The following is a 21417-nucleotide window of genomic DNA, read 5'->3' on the forward strand; positions in this document are numbered from 1 at the left end:
AATAGACAGTATCACTGAGTTCCTAGATCACATACAATTTGGCTTTTAGTGTCAATTAAAACAAACTTTGTTGATTTGCAAAACACAAAGATATGTTAAAGCAAAGCAAAGTTAAGAAGGCCAACGGAGATAAGTTAGATTATGATTTTGGTACTGCTTATAAAGTTAAGTCCTCAAATAGTGATATTATTGAAAATGGACATTCTGGATTAGGATATAATACTGTAGCAACCAATAAAACATTCCTGGGTGTTGATTGCTAGAACAGCAGAAATGCAACCAGGAATCTACCCAGCTGATCGTCCAATTGGATGTTTGAGCCCAGAGTGGTCTTCAGGTATTTCTGAGAGTCAAAAAAAAACTGATCAAATGAGGAAAAATCAATACTGTTCAGAGACTGGGTCAGAGAAACAACTTTCTTTCATGGAGGAGCATCAACATTCAAAGTGGTATGGGAGCACAGCATGGGGCAATGTCAATAAGGAAAATACTTCTTTCAGTGTATTTATTTATTTATCTGTTTATTTTTATTTTTAACTAGTATAGTCTTACTGAACAATTATCCTTTTCAAAAGAACCCTTTAAGTTATTTTACCCTCACTGAAATGGAATGTTCTGCATTAGAAAAGGTAGCTGACATTTACACCTAGCTAAAGGGCCCTTACTGTTGATACTACTTAATGTTTAAAACCATATTAGACAGTTGAATGTGCAAGGACTGCTGGCCAATGTCATTTAAAGGATTCCATTGTGACTAATAATTCATACAAAAAATTGTAACTCCATACTGCACCTTACAATTGATGGAAATGAGAGTTTGCATTAGAGGAAGATTAGACATATTTTGTACTGGACAACAAAGCTACTTTAAAAAAAAATAAAACATGTAGGGATAAACAAACTCAAAGCAGATGGCTTGGGGAGATTTAAGAAAGCCAAAAAGAGTGAAGCCTTGTTGGCACAGCAGTCATGGGTATTTATAGTTTTAAAATACATGAAGTGCATGTTACAAATTAGTCAGCTTAAAATACATTAAAAATGTTTACAAAAACACTGATCTTAAATTGAGCAACACAGTAACATGAGATTTGATCTAAGAGAATGTTTATAGTTATTATATTATATACAAACTTAACAAAGCTACATTCTTTAATATCCAGAAGGCAAGAAAACTGTGAATGACCTTCACTTTCACCTCATTATTTCTGCTGTGGTACTTAAACGCAGCCATTGCATTATATGTTAACAAAAAGTAGCTGCAGTTGTTAAAAGAAATGCCTTCATACATAAAGAACATATTTGATTTTGTAGACACAACCAGATCTGTTCCAGCAGTTGATCAGTTACTGCAGATAATAAATCAAAGTACCTATCATTCCACAAGATGTAAGCATTGACATGGTTAGAGAATTCCTACATGGCTGTGATCTTTTTTTCATGAATAATTTAATAGTACTTTGTACCACCATGAAATTGATTTTAGCAACTCTGCAGATATATATATATATATATATTTATATATATATATATATATATATATATATATATATATAGGAGAGAGAGAGAGGGACGCTTTCAAAATTATACATATTAGAAGAAAAAGGACACTCCAATGGTCACCAGTTTTGCCAATCTTGTTATGGCAGTATGAGAAATGGAAGAGATCTATAACAGTTTATCCCATTCTATTATCTCTTTATGGGCCCTTTATTGATGATATGGCAAGGCAGTCTATTAGTATTTGACAATGTCTTTGACAATACATAAGGTATAAACAAGTTTTTTTTAGTTCAAAGATTATTTAATGAAATTAACCTTTTTTCATGTTCAGGTATTTAAAATGGCACTGCTAAAATACTTAACATTGGAATTTTTAGAAGTGATCACAGTAATACCAGCTACCTCCACTATAACGGTGTTCATCCCTATTAACAAAACTGTTGTTTGTGTCAATGTTTAGAAAAAAGACAACTTTCAGCTCTGGGTTTTGTACCTATTGTCACTTGTGAAAAGCCCAATTTTATTAATGTATGAGCAGACTAAATATTGTGACACCATTCAGTATTTTAAAAATAATTCTGCTAGCATTATTTATGTGGCTTCCTGTAACGCATGCACTACATTCTATACGGGCAAGACAAGTAGAAAACTAGGACAAAGGATTTATGGGCATGACTACACTTACAGGAGATGCTTTAAACATAATGCATAAAACTGTACAATGCAACTCTTTAAAGAAGCCTATTTTGTACATAAACAAGTTTTCTTTGGTAATGGGGGGAGGGAGTGATCTGAAGTTGTTGATAAACATGGATCACGGTGACATAAATATTAGGGTTTGGCTCAAACGCAGTATCATCATGAAAAAATAATTCATACAATCCATTATACATAGATTGTTAACATATAACTCTAAGTAACATTTCATGTCAGATAAAGTCTATGAGTATATGGCTGCCTATAACAATCTTGATTTATCTTGTTTTTGTAACCTGAATCCATGACCATGTATTGATATTGTTGATTATTTATTAGTAGTAATGAGAATAGAGTGTATTCCTACAGATGTTATTTTGCAAATGTTTTTCTTATATTGTTATACTGTTACATTGCTACATTGCTTCAGCTGGTGTGCAATTTGGTTCTGAGGCTTCAAGGTTCAGAGGCACTACTTGTTGCAGTTGGAGCTAGACTTTGGATTTTTCATCTGGTCTTGCCTTTAGACTCGTGGGTACCATTTCTCAGAACTGAGTCAGGTTTAGAGAGCCTGTTTTAGTGGGAGCATGTTTGACTGCTAATATTCATCAGTACTGATTAACTTGGCCACCAGGATGGAGTGGATTGTGTTTGCTGCAGTGGAAATATTTGTTTAGTGGAGGTTCTAACAAGCCAATAATCTTGTTCTGTTTTATGTGGGACTTTCAGTTTAGGCTGAAGGACTTCCTGATCTGCACCTTTATGATGTTTCTGTATTTATTTTATTTTATTTTATTTTTGTATGCATTGCTCATTGTTACTGCATGAAAATTATTTTTTTAAAGCTGTTTTATTCTTATCCATGTCTTCAAAGTTTCTAAAAGTGTTTGGACTCTAAACTCCATAATAAGTTTGAATTTCAGCTTTAACCTGAAGTCCTTTCAATTAGAGGAATAACATAATTAATCTTTTAAAATAAAGAATGTATTTTAATGAAGTTGCTTATTTTTATTTTATACCACTGAATATGTGCAAATGTTTAAATCAAAATAAAAACAGGACACTGAGAATATTTCACAGTGATTTTTCATCATATATGGCATTGGATTACTACAATAGTAACCATCTCAGTTTTAGAGGGGTATGTTACATCTCACTATTATTAGCTATAAGGACCTTTTAGTGACCGACTGTGGAAACAGTGTGGGTATGTGATGCCTCTCCCTCAAGAAGTCTCCATCAGTCCCTCAATGCCATGCTGCAGCATGTGGGGGAGAATACATTCTTACCATGTACCCCAGAGGACAGAGCCAACACTGTGCAGGAGTTCTATGATATAGCCCATTTTCCTGAGATTCTAGGGGCCATAGACTGTAGTCACATTGAAATAAAGGTCCCAACTGAAGAATTGGGAATTAGGTATGTGACCCACAAAGAGTATCACTTCTTCAACAGCCAGGCCACCTGTAATGCTTGGAGTATCATCTACAATGCATATGCAAGCCACCTGAGCAATCTTCATGGCTCACACATGTGGCACACATTTGACCTGCACCAATGGTTTGAAAAGGGTCACTACCCACAAGGGCATCTTGTTAGTGATGCTGGATATGCCCTGGAACTCTGGATCATGAGACCTATCAGAAATCCACACAGTCCAAATGACAAGGGGTATGAGCATGCACTATCGCAAAACTTAAACATTACAGTGTTTGTTTGGATGCAGAAGGCACACTTTCTCTTTCTGGATTTATCTGGTGATATTCTGCAGACGCAGCAAGGTAGCCTCTTGAAGGACCAGCATTACCCTGGACCACAGACAGTGGTAGCTGAGACAGATGAGGACTCAGAGAAGGAGCCAGCAATAGAGTCTGACCATAATAGATGGAGGAAGCGCAGTATGGCACTAGAAAAGAGAAGATAGACTGAACATAGTTATAACTATACAGGAGTTAAGCAGGTATAGTACAGTATTCTTCAAGGTAAGACACCACGGCTGGGAAATGAGAGGGTACTGCTCCTTTTAGACCACAGAGGTGGTATGAAAATGAGTCCAACAGTTTTCGAGAAGTCATCCAAAATGAAAAAAAAAAATATATATATATATATATATATATATATAGGGGAGCACAACTTTTCACTGAAATGCAAAGTTTTAACTTCTGGTAGAGCCAGTTCAGCTGGTTGAATATCAGCTGATTGAAATTTACTGGCTTTGAAAGTACAAGATCACTTTTCAGTGGAAATCGGGGAATATGCTCTTTTCTCCACTGTAGTGTGATTAGAGAGTTAGTATACATAAATAGGAGGGGGTGCGGGTGGCTTTGGGGGCTTGCAACCTACAAAAGCTTTCTATTTTTTTTTCAGTCCTGTTGGATCAATGTTTTGGTTTTTAACAATTAGGTTTTGATCATTTTAGGATTGTCTAATTGCCATGTTATGCTTCCATTTATTAATATATGTTTATCTGTATCTATATATATATATGTCTGTCTGTATGTATATATATATATATATATATATATATATATATATATATATATATATATATATATATATATATATATATATATATATATATATATATATATGGGTCCACTTTGTAATTTCAAAATACTGAAATCCCGAATTTCAGTATTTCAAAATTACAAAACCGAAAACCCAAGCACAACTCACAATTCCGAAAACACACAACCACAAAATTCAAAATACTGAAACTATGCTACACATACAGTACACACATAAACAAACACAACCCCCCCCCCCACAATCTGGATTTCAGTATTTCAAAATTACACAGTGGACCCATAATATATATATATATATATATATATATATATATATACATATACATATCTATATATATATATATATATATATATATATATATATGTAAATATATATATATATATATATATATATATATATATATATATATATATATATATACATATACATATATAGATTACAGAAAAGAAATAAAAATTCAAATTGTCGAATAAAAAAAAAGCTAGTACAATTGATCGAAAATCAACAGAATGCATGCCAGTTTTTCTTTATGTCCAAGATCGAGTGTAGTGCAATCTCAGAGGTGGTATATAGAAAGATAGACAGATAAAATTATAATTACCAGTGGGTTGGGTGTGGTGCAGGCAGAGCTTACCCTCCTGCCAATAGATACATAAATAAATAACCTTTTTTGTATTTCTCAGATGTCTGGTGGTGTGTTTGATTACTTGCAATATCAACGCTTGTGACATCCATGATTATATAATGCTTTACTAAGTGTATTCAGTTTAACTGTACCATTACCAACAATAGTTAGAATGCAGTTTTCATTGTGTTTGTATTTCTCTTCCCCCACTGTCTTTGTCACCATTTTTTTCTTTCTTCCATACATTTTGTTTGTTTCTCTCTCTGTTTTACTAACGTATGCAGCAGCACAACAACGTGCAAACAGCCCAGAGCCATGACCTGTCCAGTCCTGCAGGTGGCAGCAGCAGTGCCACCACCACCACCATCAACACCACCAGAATTGAAAGCACCCAGCACATACATCCCCTGCCTGCTCTAGTTGCCCCCATACTTTCTGCGCTACCTGCATTACCTGTGTCAGTTAGCCCTGCACTGGAGACTAACATAGCAGTGCCTGCCAGTAGCACTATGAATGGAGCTGACACATTTATAACCCATCTTCAGCTGGCAGATATTGTGGAAGATATCATTAGCAGGAGGTTGGATGCCTGCATTAGCCACATGGAGACCATGTGCTGGTGACTCATTGAGTCATGTCCCTGACCAGCACTGGCTCCACCTTGTGAATCATGACCCATTAATAACAGTACCCATGGTAGAGAGTAATCATAGAAACTGGATCTATGAATCCCCAGTCTTATCCCCCAACCTGGTGTCCCCATCCCTTTGTGTCTATATCCATACCCGTTACTTTAACAATCCTCCTTTTAACATGGTCTAACATCAGTTTGTCTGATCACTTCTTCACCATTGTGTCCCCCCAGTTGCATTACCCCACATCCTGTTAGTCTTGTCTTTCTTTCCCTGCTTATGAAGCTATCCCCCTTACCTTTCTCTTACCTTTCTCATAATTTTCTTCCTTCCTTTCCCAACTTTCCATTCTCTCAAAAACAATGTGCACACATCTCATAAAAAAGATTAGTCTTTCTCCAACTTCATACTGTTCATTCCTTACGTGATTGCATTCATTTCTAGCCTATGCTTGCTTCCCCTTTTCATCTCTGTTCTATATTTCCAATTTCAGCCATTAATCTGGCAAATAAATAAACACACCAAGTATATACCAAAAAGGGCTTATTAAAGTTTTATGTTTTTGTAGTCATACAGTATGCAACAGGTCATGGAAAGTGCCCTCAATGCCCAAATCTGACCACTAAGAAATGGCACTTCTCATTGTATAGCAAAAATGAAGTCCAGTACATGTCGTGTGCTACAGGCACTGCCATTGGTCATGTTAATGAGCTGTGCACCATTGCACAACAGATTTCAGTTATGAAATGCAGTAAAGACTGCACCTTTAATCAGCTTGTTAATAACTTGTCTTCAAGACTATCAATGCAAAAATTGTGGTGTTCCAGTCCCATCATAGTTATATGTTTATTTTACATTTCTTCCTCCATTCTCTCTACGTGTAGTATTCCCATGAACTGGAGTACCACATGCTGTGAAGCAGTAACATGAACCACTGCAACACTGTGCCACCCTAAGTTTAAATATTTTGGTTAAAAAGATAATAAGGCCTGTCTTTTATTGTAATTGTTAAGTTAAGTAAATGGCCATCCTTTTATTGCTCTGATAATTTAGGTCAAAGCCATCAAAGCCATGGAATTAAGGCTTTAACATTTAATTTCTTATTTCTCATTTGTTAACTAGAAGAAATTAGATGGTCCACCAAAGTTGTAGATAGGATGGGCGGGGGGTGGGGGGGGGTTAACCTATCTGCATGCAAACTGTTAGGGAGCATGAGCAAAACATTAAAAGAGGTGGTGATCAGTCATGGCAAATGACCTTAATTGCTTGTGAGGGTTGCTTCACTGATTTAAAGACTGCTCAACTGTAAGAAAGATAGAGGCGCTATTATGTAGAAACATAGTAGGTCTTGATTTGGAAGACATTTTTGCAACTCAACTCTGATTGAGGAGGGGGACAAATTGGAAAAGTGCCCCAACCACTGCTTTCTGGTCCATGAATACCTTTCAGCCACAGCAACAAAGCTAAATCCAATACACAGAGACTGTTTGGTATAATCAGTCAACTGATATTCTCAGGGAATAGTTATACAGATTTAGAAAGAATATATAAAACAATAGTGTAACTAAATCTGTGCTAGTCACAGTGGGTCCTTATGTTATCTATATAAGCATACTGGATTAGCAATATTGTATGCGCACTTCTTAACGCTAACGTGCTGCATTTGACCTGGGGCTTATATATTATATTTAACTATCGGCCTGGGGCTTATGTTTTACATCAACTAATCCCTTGAGGTAGTAGCACTGAACTCAAAGTGTTGTCGCCTGAATGCTTGTTTGCCAAGAGTAGCCTTAGGCTGTGCTCTGAACAGTTGGGGCTTCCCTAGTTTAACTAAGCCGTGCTATTCACACAGTACTCCATCCTATATAGCCTCCAAATGACTGTTCGTGCAACTTGTGTAGCATAATTTTTAACTGTTTGGGACCTTCCTCTAACTCAATCCTTGCTGGGTGCACTACTACTTTATTCCTCAACACAAACAGAACTGATGGTCTCTGTTATTTACCTGTGTTATCTGCTTAGAGTGATTATTTTTTTTATGAGTGTAACTTACTTTGTTTTATTTCTTATATACATAGCTACATAGCTGTTTCAGTGAAATTCTGTAGAGTGTAACCATTGTTTACTATTTGTTATCTAGCTGATACAGGCATTTTATTTTGTTAGCAATTAGTCTTTGTATGCCTGAAACTGTCTTCCTGTGTACCTTTGAATTGCCTTCACTGCTGCTCACAACCTCTCTTCCTTCTCCTGTTTTTGTAGCTTGGGAACCTGCCACCCAGCCTTACCTCCTAATAACACCCTCCTGATCTCACAGGGCAAGAACTGACTAAACGAACTCCTACTCCAAAACTTTAAGACCTCTGCTCCCTGAGTTCCTACTTCAACAAGGATTCCAGAAAGTATGTGTACCTTTGTAACCCCTCTGCAGCTAATTAAGTTGATTTCTACTAGGTCGCTGAGGCTTCCCTGCCAGTCTGCCAGCAGCCACTACCTCCCCTCCCTACTGCTTGTACTACCACCACTTCTTACTGCTTGCTCCACTAGTTCTCCCCTTATTCTCTATCCCCTTCTCTGCTACTTGTAGCTCTCCTCGTATTTTCTTACCCCCTCTCCTGACCCTCCATTATCTTTCTCCCCTTGCCTGTTCTCCCTCTGGGATCTCCACTGTTTCTGACTACATGGCCTCTAGGTGGCTCTCCCCTACCTTCTTTATTATCCCCTCTACTTTACCCTGTCCTCCCTTATCTCCTCTATTCCAGCCCTCTAACATCCTTCCCCCTGCTGTTTCCCTCTCTACTATCCAGGTATCCTAGCCTCTTTTCCCTTATATACAGCCCTCTGGTATCCCTTCTCTGAAGTCTGTTCCCTCTCTCCTAGTTATTCTCCTTGCATCTACTCTCTAACTCCACTTCTCTGTACATCTCACTACCCACTCACACTCCCTGCATCTCTTACCTTACCTATTCTCATCTCTGCTAAACTTACCTTCTGAATACTCTCTCTTTACTGATTGTCCTCCTCACTTCTCCTCCTCGGGCTCTTCCCGCTTCGTTCAACCTACGGGCTCACTCCGCTCCCCTACCCTGCCCCCAAATCTCACCCGCCCCCAGCATCTCTACAGTTATACCTCTCTATCTCCTCCTACCATTTTCCCATAACCAATCACAGTCTTTCCCTCCTTCCTCAATTTCCTTCTTCAATTAACCAGTCTCTACACCCCTCTTAGCTCCCCACCCACTATTACTCCTGCCCTTTCTCCTTCCTCTGTCTCCTCCCCTCTCCCACTCCACTCTACCTTCATACCTCTCCTCCACCCCTCTACCTTTCTCTCCACTACTAATTCATCCCTCCTTTCTTAATTTCTCACTTCCATACCCCACCCACTCCAAACATGCCCTCCCAAATCCTCTTTACTCTCAGACTCCCTTTCTGTCTCCTCATCTTTCTAATTCCTCTCCATCACACTACTTCTTACACCTTAAAAGCCCCACAATACCTACCTTCTACTCATTCAATCACCTCCACTCACCCACATCCTCTTCTACTCTCTCACTTCCACTCCATTTCCCCCTCCCTTATCCAAACAAACCTTCTGCACATTTTCCATCCCAAATTACTCTCCACCACTACCAAAAGTTTCTCTCTCATACCTCCACTCACCCCATTTAACTTTCTCCACTCCAGACTTAAAAAGCTTAAAGTCATCTCTTGTAATTTCCTTGCTCTATCTGGAGACATTCATCCCAACCCTGGCCCCAACCCCAGGACTAACATCCCTCTCTCTCCTTCCCCCCACCAACATTTCCTCACCTAAGCCTCCTTCTTCACCAACTTCCTCTCTAAACACCCTCAAGATCTTCACTATCAATGCCCAGAGCCTTAACAACAAAATTCACCATGTCCACGCTTGGATCAGTCACAACCAACCAGACATATTAGCCATCTCCGAAACATGGCTAAAACCTCATATCTCTGATTCATAAATCCTACCTCCTGGCTTCAATATCCTCAGGACTGACCGACTAAACAAAAAAGGTGGTGGATCTGCCATAATCTACTCTAACCTTCTCTCCATTATCCCCCTCCAAATCCCAATCCCTCAATTCAAAAATACTGAATTAACCGCAAGTCTCCTACGACTCAATAAACACAAAAATATCTGCTTCATCTCCTTATACATCTCCCCAGGTGATAATATCTCCACTCTTGAGAATATTCTCCACTGGACCTCATCTGAAATAAAATATAAAACCTTTATTCTGGGTAATGTCAACATTGACTGGAACAAAATCACCACCCCTTCCTCCTCCTTAGACATCAATCTCTTCAACTTCTCCCAAGTAATCCACTCCACAACCCGACCTAACAAAACCCACCCCCCAGTTTCTATCATAGACTGGATTTTAGTTTCCAACCCAAACAAAATCTCTCTCTGTCTGGCACTATCCCTGACTCCTTTAGTCACTATCTCCCTGCTTTCATTCATCGCTCAGCCAACACCTCCCAATACAAACATAACTACATCCAAACTCGTAACCTTAGCAACTTCAACCCCACATACTTCTCCAACATTTTCAAGCAGATTAATTGGCAATTCCTTAACACTCTCTCCCTTGACAATGCTGTTGAGCATTTCAACTCTTTCTTCCTCAATACTCTTAACTCCCTAGCCCCCCTAAGATACAAACGAATCAAAGCCAATTCTGCTCCTTGGCTGACGAAAGAGACTAAACATACCATGCATCTTAGAGACAAATCCTGGAAGCTTTTTCAGAAAACTAAACTTCCTTCTGCTAAGCTTCATTATACCCAACTCTGCAACCAGGTAAAAAAATTAATTTCCACAGACAAAAAAAACTACTACAATAAATTTCAGACCAATAATAATAACAACCCTAAACTTTTCTGGAAATCTGTTAACTCTCTTCTCCATCCTGGGTCAAGAAGTAACCCCTGCCCTGACCCCAATTTATCCGACAAAGAACTAAGTTCTCACTTCAACACTTTCTTTACTGATTCTATAACTAAGCTAGCTCAGTCCTGGGCCCACTCTTGTTTGGCATCTACTTTTCCGAAGTACAAGCAAACACAGGAGGGTTATGGCTGACAAAGTTTGCAGATGACTGCAAACTGGGCGCCATAGTAGAAAACACATCTGACACAGATATCCTTCAGAAGGGTCTCACAGAAATGGATAACTGGTGCCAGAGCCATGGCCTAAAGTTAAATGCCAAAAAATGCATAGTCATACCCTTCGGGAAAAACAAGGTTACCCCTAGCTACCAAATAGGTGGCAATCCACTGAGTACAGAAGAAGTTATCAGGGACCTGGGGACCCAGGTTGATAGTAGTCTGTCATTCGACACCCATGTAGCTTAGTAGTTAGGAAGACCTTCTACATTGCCCACCTTATCATGAAGGGATTCTCATCTAGATCAAGGGAGGTCATAGTCTCCCTATACTCATCACTCATCAGACCAATGATTGAGTACAATGCCCCATTCGGAATGTATCTGACCCGACACTTGCAGCAGCTGGAGAGGCCACAAAAGTTCCTCACCAAAAGGATAAAGGGTCTCAAACATCTGTCCTATGCTGCCCGACTGAAAGAACTCCAGCTCTATTCAGTCTCTTACCGCTTGCTCAGAGGTGACCTTTGCCTAACATACAAGGCCATGTCAAACCCAGATTTGATGAATATGCTTCACCTCAAAAAATCTAGATCCATCAGAGCCACAAGGGGAGACTTAAACCTCGACACGGCTATTAATAGGACGTGCTGGAGGGATAGATTCATCACCCAAAGACTGCCTCTGCTGTGGAAGAAAATCGGGGTATATGTGAGGCAGAGCACCTCGCTGGCCTTGTTCAAGAGAAATCTTGACCAATGGATGGGAGATCGCAGATATACCCCAGGGATTACCTCAGTGTCACTGATCAACAGAGGCACAGCAAAATAATGGGTATAGTTCCCCATACTAAAGGGGTGGCGTAAGCCACAAAACTATGGGCTAGGCTTGTAAATGCCCTCAGGCAGATAGCCTAGTATGAACCTATGAACCTATGAACCAAAACATTTCCCAGCAACAGTACATCCAATTTCCTAGAATCTCCAAATAACAGCCCCTCTATGTTCCATCTCAAACCAGTCTCCACAATGTTTATAAAAAAGCTGCTATCTAAAGCCATGTTCTAATGCCCCTGACAACATTCCACCCTCCTTCCTCAAACACGCAGCAGAAGGGATTGCTCTCCCTATTAGCATCCTGATCAACCGATCCTTAAAAGAGTACCCAAACTCTGGTGCTCTGCCTACATTCTACCACTTCACAAAGGAGGTAAAAATACTTCTATTTCTAACTTCAGCCCCATAGCCCTACTCTCTCCTTTATCTAAAATTCTAGAAAAATGCATCCACCACCAACTTTTACCCTACTTAACGCATAATCAGCTACTTACTCCCACCCAACATGGCTTCTGCCCTGGCCACAGCACCATAACTGCCCTACTCTCCTTCTTAGAAACAGTTAATCAAGCCCGCAATTCTGGTTTACTTGTATCCACTGTTCTATTAGATCTTTCAAAAGCCTTTGACACCATATCCCATACACACCTTCTCTCTCATCTCTCCTACCTTAATCTCTCCCCAGATACTCTTTCCTGGTTCTCCAGTTGCCTTTCTGATAGATCTCAAGCTGTCAGATGGAAGGACTGTACCTCTTCCTTCTTACCTACTCCTACCGGAGTTCCTCAGGGTTCCATCCTCGGTCCCATACTCTTCAACATATTCATAAATAACCTTCACTCTGCCCTCCCTGACACTACAGTCATCCAATACGCTGATGACTCTACCTTAGTTTGTGCCGCCCCCAATTTTTCCGAACTTCTGTCCAAAACACAAAAAGCTTTTTCCACTACAGAAAACTGGATGCACAATAACCATCTTTCCCTCAACTCCAACAAATCTAAAATACTAATTTTTTTCCCCTACCAAGGCTTCCTCCTTTGACAAAACACTTTCAACATCCTAAGCCAAACCAATACTCCCATAGAAGTAGTCCCTTCCGCAAAACTCCTTGGCATTACCATTGATGAGCACCTCAAATTTGATCTCCACATACAACAAAACATAAAAAGAAACCCACCAAAAGTTAGGCATGCTCTACAGGAACAACCAATTTCTTTCAAACTCCACTAGGCACACCTTAGCTACCTCCTACCTCCTTCCCTCTCTACTTTATGGTGCCCTTCTACTAACTAATCTATCTGCATCCCTCACCTCTAAACTTGAAGCTTGCTATAATAAAATCTCTAAATTCGCCACTAAATCCAAAACCTCAACCCACCATTGCCTTACCCTTCAATCTCTAAACTGGTTAGAGCTCCCTAACCACCTCAACTATCTCCAACTAACAACCGCTCATAAATTAATATTCTACCCTGAAAAATGCCCTGCTTTATCCAACATCCTTCCCCCTTACATCCCTAGCCAATCATTGAGATCAGAACACCAAAACCTAATCTCCATTCATAGACCAAAACATTCTGCTGGCCAGCTACTACTATCCTACTCTCTTGGCAAAAATGGAACTCTCTGCCTCCTTCACTTAGGACTATACCTAACACGGAATTTTTCAAGACCCAACTCCACTCATACCTATCATCCAAATGGAAATGTTCTTGCTTTCACCCTACATAAATTACCCTCTCTCATATCTGTTCTCTGATTTCATTTCTAACTCCCAAAATGTCTAAGCTACTTCTCAGTTGACTGTACAGAGGAAAACATTGCACAAAAAAAAAAAAAAAAAAAAAAAAAAAAAAATTCGAGATCATTTTTAGAACATTTTTTCTTTAGAATCTTTTAGATTGTTTTTAGAACATTTTTAGAACTTTAAATCGTTATTTTAGTTTGTTGCACTGTTCTTACTGTGTATAATTAATACGAGACACTTCTATCATACTTCTATTATATTTTTATCTTTCATTTGTAACCTTGATTGTACTGCCTTTGGAGCTTTTCTCCCCGGGCCTCCACTGAAAATGGGTACCTCGTGACCCAGTGGACTTCCCCGGTAATCAAACTGAAATAAATAAATAAATAAAATAAATCAAGGGAAGAAAAAAAAAAGACTTCACAACAATATTATTTAAGAAAGCCAAAAACACAACACTTTTATGAGCTGGCAAAGCCACAGTAATAACACAATAATATAAGATTCAAACAGGGAAGTGTGGACAATGAATAAAGTGCAAAAATTAAAAAAAGGCACACTTCATTAGATAAGACGTAAAACAAAATTAATGACGAAGTTAAAATAAATACAAAAAGTGCTAGGTTCATGCTTTAAAACATAACAATCCTGTCCTTTATCAGGCATGAGACTCAAGTATCCTTTACATAACGTTTTCTACTCTACATATTACAGAGACTGGAAAATATAAAATCTGCTTACTTACTGAGACTGACAGTACTCTTCCCAGCTCTGTTTCCTCTGGAAGTCCACTGTTGTGCTGGTGAATACTCACTATTGTTTTTGGAAGAGGTTGCCTTGGATTCTGACTTGGTGTTGGAAGTCCACTGTTGTGCTGGTGAATACTCACTATTGTTTTTGGAAGAGGTTGCCTTGGATGCTGACTTGGTGTTTAACAGTTCTGTCACTTCCAGACCTGAGTTGCAGTTTAAGAAAACAAGCCAAAATAAACGCAAGAAAGTGACAGCTTGTATGTATAAAGACATAAATCTTGCTTGAAGGAATCATCTACTAGAGTCCAAACATGACTCAAAAAATCTTGCAACACAAAGCAACAAACCATTTTGCACTGTTCATAGGTTCATAGGTTGGTACTAGACTATCGTTCCTAGGGGCTATACAAGCCTAGCCATAACAATTCACTGAATATTTATTCCCACAATATTTACTTCCCTGGACCCCTGTCTAGCAGGGTGACTGACATGATCCCTGGGGTGAATTTCCTATCTGCCATCTAATCATCAAGGTTCCTTCTGAAGAAGGCCAAGGAGGCGCTCTGCTTGACATGTATGGGCAGTCTATTCCAGAGTATTGGGAGTCTCTGGGTAAGGAACCTATCCCTCCAGCATGTTTTGTTCATTGTGATGACAATGTTTAGATCCCTGGAGCATGTGGCTCTAAGGGATTGAGATTCCTTTAAGTGGAGCATGGCCAACAACTCAGAGTTTGACATGGCCTTGCATGTTAAGCAGAGGTCGCCTCTGAGTAGATGATATGCCACAGAGTATAGCTGAAGTTTTTTTAGATGGTCAGCATAGGGCATCTGCTTTAGGCCTGAGATTCTTTTAGTGAGGTATTTCTGTGGCCTTTCCAGCTGTTGCAGATGTCTTGTGAGGTACATACCAAATAGGGCATTGTACTCTATATAGTGTCTAATGAGGGATGAGTACAATGGGACAATTACCTCCTTTTTTCTGGATGAAAATCCCTTAGTGATGAGGTGTGCCACATAAAAGGATTTCCTGACTGTTGTGGCAATGTGGTTATCGAAGATGAGACCACTGTCCACCTGTGTCCCTAAGTATCTCATCACACTTTCAGTGTTTAGTGTACAGTCACCTATGAGATGATTCATGGGTACATGTTTTTTCCCAAAGGGGATAACTATACATTTCTTGGAATTAAGCTTGAGCCCATGGCTCTGGCACCAATCATCTTTTTCTGTAAGGCCCTTTTGTAGAATACCCACATAATTTGGGGATTCTATAATGGTTCCCAGTTTGCAGTCATCTGTGAATTTTGTTAGCCAAAGTCACTTAGTGTTGGCCTGTACTTCAGAAAAGTAGATACCAAGCAAGAGTGGTCCCAGGACTGAACCCTGAGGTACTCCACTTGTCTCTTGTCTGGAGCTGGATTTGGAGTCGGCCACTTTTACAGTCTGGGTTCTGTCAGTAAGCCAGTTGGCAAGCCATCGAGTGACGTAGGGATTTATGCCCAGCATAGTAAGTTTATCTATGATACCAGAGTGGGGGATGATATCGAAGGCCTTGACAAGGTCCAGATAGGCTGTGTGGACTACCTTACCCTCGTCCACAGCTCTGGAGACTGATTTGAAGACGTCAGTCAGGTTCAGGAGACAGGATCGGCCCTTCACAAACCCAAACTGGGTGGGGTCCAGTGTTTCAAGGTTGCCAATGTCTTTGTTGATTTTTTGTCTGTTTATTTTGTAATGTATTAAAGGATAAATTTCCTCCATCGTCTTTTTCTTAATTTTTTGGTGGTCTAAATGAAGCATACTTATCAACCTCTTAGAGCAAGAAATCTGGACACACTCATAAATAAAAGAGGGACAAAGACCTAAAAATAGGGCAATTTTTAAATGTTGCTCTTACAAACTTAGAAATTAGATAGAATAATGGGTTTTGCATTAGCATGAATTTTCTGAAGGGTATGAAGTCTGAAACTCAAATGCCAGTCATTATTTTTTAGCTTTAATCTTTAATGATCTGTCACTAATTTGTCAGAAAACTACAATTTTATGAAAAACAGACCAAAATATGAAACAGAAATCTGGACATTTTGTGAAAATCTGTACAGTTGAGAGGTATGTAAATGAAGGCATGTGTGCTATATTTTTTTACATTCACCCTGTCTGATGTATTTTTCTTTTGTTTCAGTCCTATTCATCAAGCAAGATTGTAGCTCGGCATATGCACTGTAGTGGAAAACGCAGAAACACTAGGTGTGAGCACAAAATCTAAACTTCTGGATGCACCCTTACCATAGTGCGGTTATTGCATGTGCAAAAAAAACAGCAAATGACACATATATCCAGCAGCTCACTTGCAACCTGTTTGCATTGGGAATACATACATGACTGATAACATATATAAATATATATATATATATATATATATATATATATATATATATATATACATATACTTACACACACACACACACACACACACACACACACACACACACACACACACACACACACACACACACACACACAGACACACACACACACACACACACATATATATATATATATATATATATATATATATATATATATATATATATATATATATATGTCTACCAAAATATTATTTCGCTACTCTGTTTTTCCAAAAGTGCATTTATGCGAAAATGCACTTTTGCGAAAAATCGATTAAACAAACTGCAAGCAAGGTTGTTGTTGCAGATTGTGGCACACTGAGGATAAGAAAATATTCCCTTTCCCCCACTGTAGTAAAATCTCATAGTTAGAATACATAAGCACCAGGGTGTGGGGCTTGCAGCCCCCCACATGGGGGTAAATGTGCTTAGTGTTGGTATTTTTTTTTTTTTATTTGGTGTTCATTTAATTGTTTTTTCAGTTTTTCACGAAAGCACATTTTTGGATAAAAAGAAGTAATGCCTTACCATAATGTTCCATCTGTGTTGTAGATCTTTGTTCATTCATTAGATTGGACCTTGGTTCCATCCTCGGAACCGATACGGCCATTTCCCAACTCATACAAGCCAAAAACTCTCAGCTAAGAACCTACCCACAATGCCCCTCTCCTAGTTACTCCAGATCAAGTTTGCCCACCCTAGATAAAAGATGTAGTAATAGAAAACATAGTAGGAGGCTCTGTCTGAGCTAAATACTCTAACCAGGAGTTCCTAAAGTCCATCAGGAGTCCAGGCAGGGGGAAGGACAGCAGGAAGTAATGAATGAACAAAGATCGACAACTCAGATGGGACGTTATGGTAAAACATAACTTCTTTATCTGATGTTGTAAATCTTAGTTTATTCATTACAGATATGACTGAGTCCGCAGCTACTTGAGTCCTGGGTGGCCCTAAGGAAGGATATTACTGAGCACCATAGAACCAAAAGATGCTCGTCCCCTGGAGGCCAAATATAATTTGTAATGAGATATGAAGGTATGAGGTCTTGCCCAAGTGGCTGCTGCGCATATATCATCCATAGAGGCTCTGGAATGAAAAGCTACAGAAATAGCCATTGATCTGGTAGAATGAGCCTTTATTCTGGAAGGTAAGGATAGCTTATTCTGTTGGTAGATAAAGGTAATGATGTTTCTTAGCCAAGAGGATAAAGTCACGTTGGAAACAGGTTTACCCAATCTAGGTCCTGCAAAGGCCTCAAACAATTGGTCTGTTTTCCTGAAAGATTTAGTCCTGTCCAAACAACAACGAAGCTGCCAGTGCACATCAAGGGTATGCAAAAGGTACTCCCCTCTATTAGAATGCCTTGGGAAGAAAATCAGCAGGTCAATAGATTGGTTAATGGAAAAACCAGAAATGACATTGGGCAAGGAAGAAGGGTCAGTACGAAGGGACACCCTATCCATGTGGAAGATCAAGTAAGGACTCTTGACACTCAAGGCCTGCAGCTCATATACTCTTCTCGCTGAGGTGAATGCTACTAGAAGTATGGTTTTCCATGACAAAAATTTCAAATCACATGAATCCAAGGGCTCAGAGGGAGAACCTGTGAGAGACTGAAGCATCAGAGTCAAGTCCCAGGGTTCTGAGGGAGGCTTGACCGGAGGTTTAACATGTAATACTCCCTTCAAAAAGGTCTTGCATAGGCGGTGTGATGTAATTGAAGAATTATCAAGACCATTATGAAAATTGGTGATAACTGCTAAATGTACAGTGATCGTTGAAACTGAGGCTCCTTCATGTAAAAGAGTAGTCAGGTATTGTAGGATTTTTGAATAGGCATAGAGAAAGGATCTTAGTTCTGGTCTTTGGCCCAAATAGAGAACCAAGTCCATTTACTAGAATAAACCTTTCTAGTGGAAGGTTTGTGTGAGGCCAGAAGAATTTCACGAACAGGAGATGGGATGTCAGGCAGCCTGGCAATCATTGGAAGTGGAGGAACCAAGCTGTGAGCTTGAGACTGTGCAGGTTCGGATGAATCAGTCCCTGAGGATGAAATAACAGGTCTTGGGAATGATCTAGGATGCATGGGCTGTGAATCAGATGAGGCCATAGAAACAGGAATTCTGGAGAAATTTTGGAATGAGGGGAAATGGGGTAAAGGCATACAGAAGACCCGGGGGCCAATCGTGCATTAGAGCATCCCTTGGTGGTTCCCCCTGACAGGGGATCAAGGCAAAATAGCTTCTGCATTTGTAGTTTAGAGGGGAAGCAAACAGGTCGCAGCAAGGCTTGCCTCAATGTTGGAAGATCCAGTCTGCTATTACAGGATTAAAGGACCACTCGTGAGGCATCAGGATGTTTCTGCTCAGATTGTCCGCAATAAGGTTTGAACTCCCAGGAATGTGCGTTGCTATAAGAAAGCGATTGGAAGCTATCACCCAGTGCCAAATCCTCATGGCTTCCCGACACAGGTGGTAAGATCTGGTTCCACCTTGATTGTTGATATACCAGATGACCTACATGTTGTCTGACTGAATTGCAATGGTCCCCGAGGGCAGGGATGCATGGAATGCTTGCAACACTAAGAGAACTGCCCTCAGTTCTAGGACATTTATGTGCAAGTTGGCCTTGATGGGGGTCCAGGAGCGTTGGACAGTCTTTCCCTGGAAATGCCCCCCACACCCTAACAGTGAAGTGTCCGTGGTCACCATGGCTGTGGGTTGGGGAAGACAGAACAGTCGACATCAAAGATTCGTTTGTGGCTTCATCCACCGTAGCATTTCTTCCTTGCAATGGTTTGTAAGGCGTATCATATGGTTGAGTGGGTGGGTTAACAATGACCATTGTATGGAAAGGAGCCACTGCAGGATTCTCATGTGCAGTCTTGCCAGTGGTACTTACATAATGGCAGCTGTCATGGAGCCCAAGAGTTGCAGTACAAGTACAAGTACATATGTGTGAGGAAGAAGGTCTTGGATTTGGTGTCTTATTTTCAAAAGCCTGTGAGGGGGGAGAGAAGCTTGACAGGATGTTGTGTCGAAGACTGCTCCAATAAATTCCAGTGTCTTTGTTGGGAACATCTGAGATTTGCCTTTGTTGATTCTAATCCCCAAGCGGAGAGTGAGACCTTGCGTGTAAGAGAGGCTGCGGACTAGGAAATTCCTGGTCGGATCAGTAAGGAGCCAGTCGTCTAGCTAGGGAAACACCTGGAATCCTTGTAGTCAATGATGAGCTACCACAACTGCCATACATTTGGTGAACACTCGAGGGGGCTGTCAAGAGACCGAATGTTAGTGCCCTGAACTGTTAATGATTGGCTCCCAGTGGTGATCCATCTTTATGTGGTAGTACACATCCTGGAAGTCTATAGAGCACATCCAATTGTCCCTCCATAGGAAGGGAAGAATGGACTGTACTGTGACCATCTGGAATTTTTGAGGTTTGATAAATTTGTTCAGTAGGCTGAGATCCATGATTGGTCTCCAGTCCCCAGTCTTTTTTGGCACTAAAAAGTACCTCGAGTAAAACCCAGATCCTGTCTGGTCTGGTGGGACTGGTTGGATGACTCTTTTTCTTAGCAGTTTTCTATTTCGAAGGCTGCTAATTCCCTCTGATTGGGTCATATATCGGGGATTCATTTGATGGGTCTGGGAGTTAAATCGAATGGTATTTGGTAGCCTCTGGATATTATTTTCTGCACCCAAACATCGGTAGTAATAAGATGACAGGCTGGTAGATGCAGAGAAAAACAACCCCTGACTGCTTCCAGAGGAAAGCAATTGGGCCGCTGCTCAGGAGCGCTGGTAGAGTCTGTTATAGAAAGAATCTCTGGCATCCTGGTTACACGGACTCCCTCCACCCTGAAAGGGGCATCTTCCATATGAGTTGACCCCTCTGCCCCAGGGGGATTGTTCACCACGAGTGTCATGAAAGGATCCTTGGGATTTCTTGAACCACATTTTTCCTCCCTTCTGGTTACTGGAGTAGGACCTCTGGGGGTTGGAAAAGTGTATGCCCACAGCAGACAAGGTCTTTTCATCTTTCTCACTACGTGCAAGTGTGTCTTGTACCTTAGGTCCAAAAAGTGCAGATTCGTCGACAGGTGTATTGATGAAGGAAGATTTAAAGGGGTCTGCGAAGTCACACAACTGCATCCAAGCATTACGTCTCATGACAACACCAGATGTGGCAGTTTGAGCTGCCCCCTCAGTGGTGTGAGATATCAAATGCATTGAGGAGTTTGAGATGGATTCAAGGGTAGCTAGCTTTGAGGCGACAGTGTCACGCACCTCATCAGGCAGTACCCCCACCAAAGAGGAAGACATTTTGGAAATTAGGTCTCTTTGGAGGTGAGTAAAGTGTGCCAGATAGTTCAGCAACCGAATGGCAAAGGACTCCCTGTTTGAAGGATGGACAGTGGCATTATCTTCTGCAAGTTCCCACTTGGTGACCACTGCCATGACCATAGAATCAACTGTCAACTGCTTGGACCAGTGGGGCTGGTCTTCAGGTGTAGATAAAATTTTGTCTGGCCTCTGAGGGACAAGTACTA

General features: G+C 40.2%; 1 protein-coding gene across 6 annotated transcripts in view; it reads right to left on the minus strand.

Annotated features, from left to right (window-relative positions):
- The window catches only part of CD96 (CD96 molecule), a 629135-nt gene that overhangs the window by 90143 nt on the left and 517575 nt on the right, over window positions 1–21417 (minus strand). For 3 of the 6 annotated variants that reach the window (XM_044072716.1, XM_044072714.1, XM_044072713.1), the window contains one exon: window positions 14449–14658. The exons of the other annotated variants lie outside the window; for them this stretch is intronic. In XM_044072716.1, the coding sequence (XP_043928651.1) occupies window positions 14449–14658 (210 nt within the window). The remainder of the gene's footprint in view (window positions 1–14448; window positions 14659–21417) is intronic. 6 annotated transcript variants of the gene reach the window in all.

This window comes from Protopterus annectens, chromosome 5.part0, assembly GCF_019279795.1.
Source record: "Protopterus annectens isolate FY-2018-M chromosome 5.part0, PAN1.0, whole genome shotgun sequence".
Classification (NCBI taxonomy): domain Eukaryota; kingdom Metazoa; phylum Chordata; order Ceratodontiformes; family Protopteridae; genus Protopterus; species Protopterus annectens.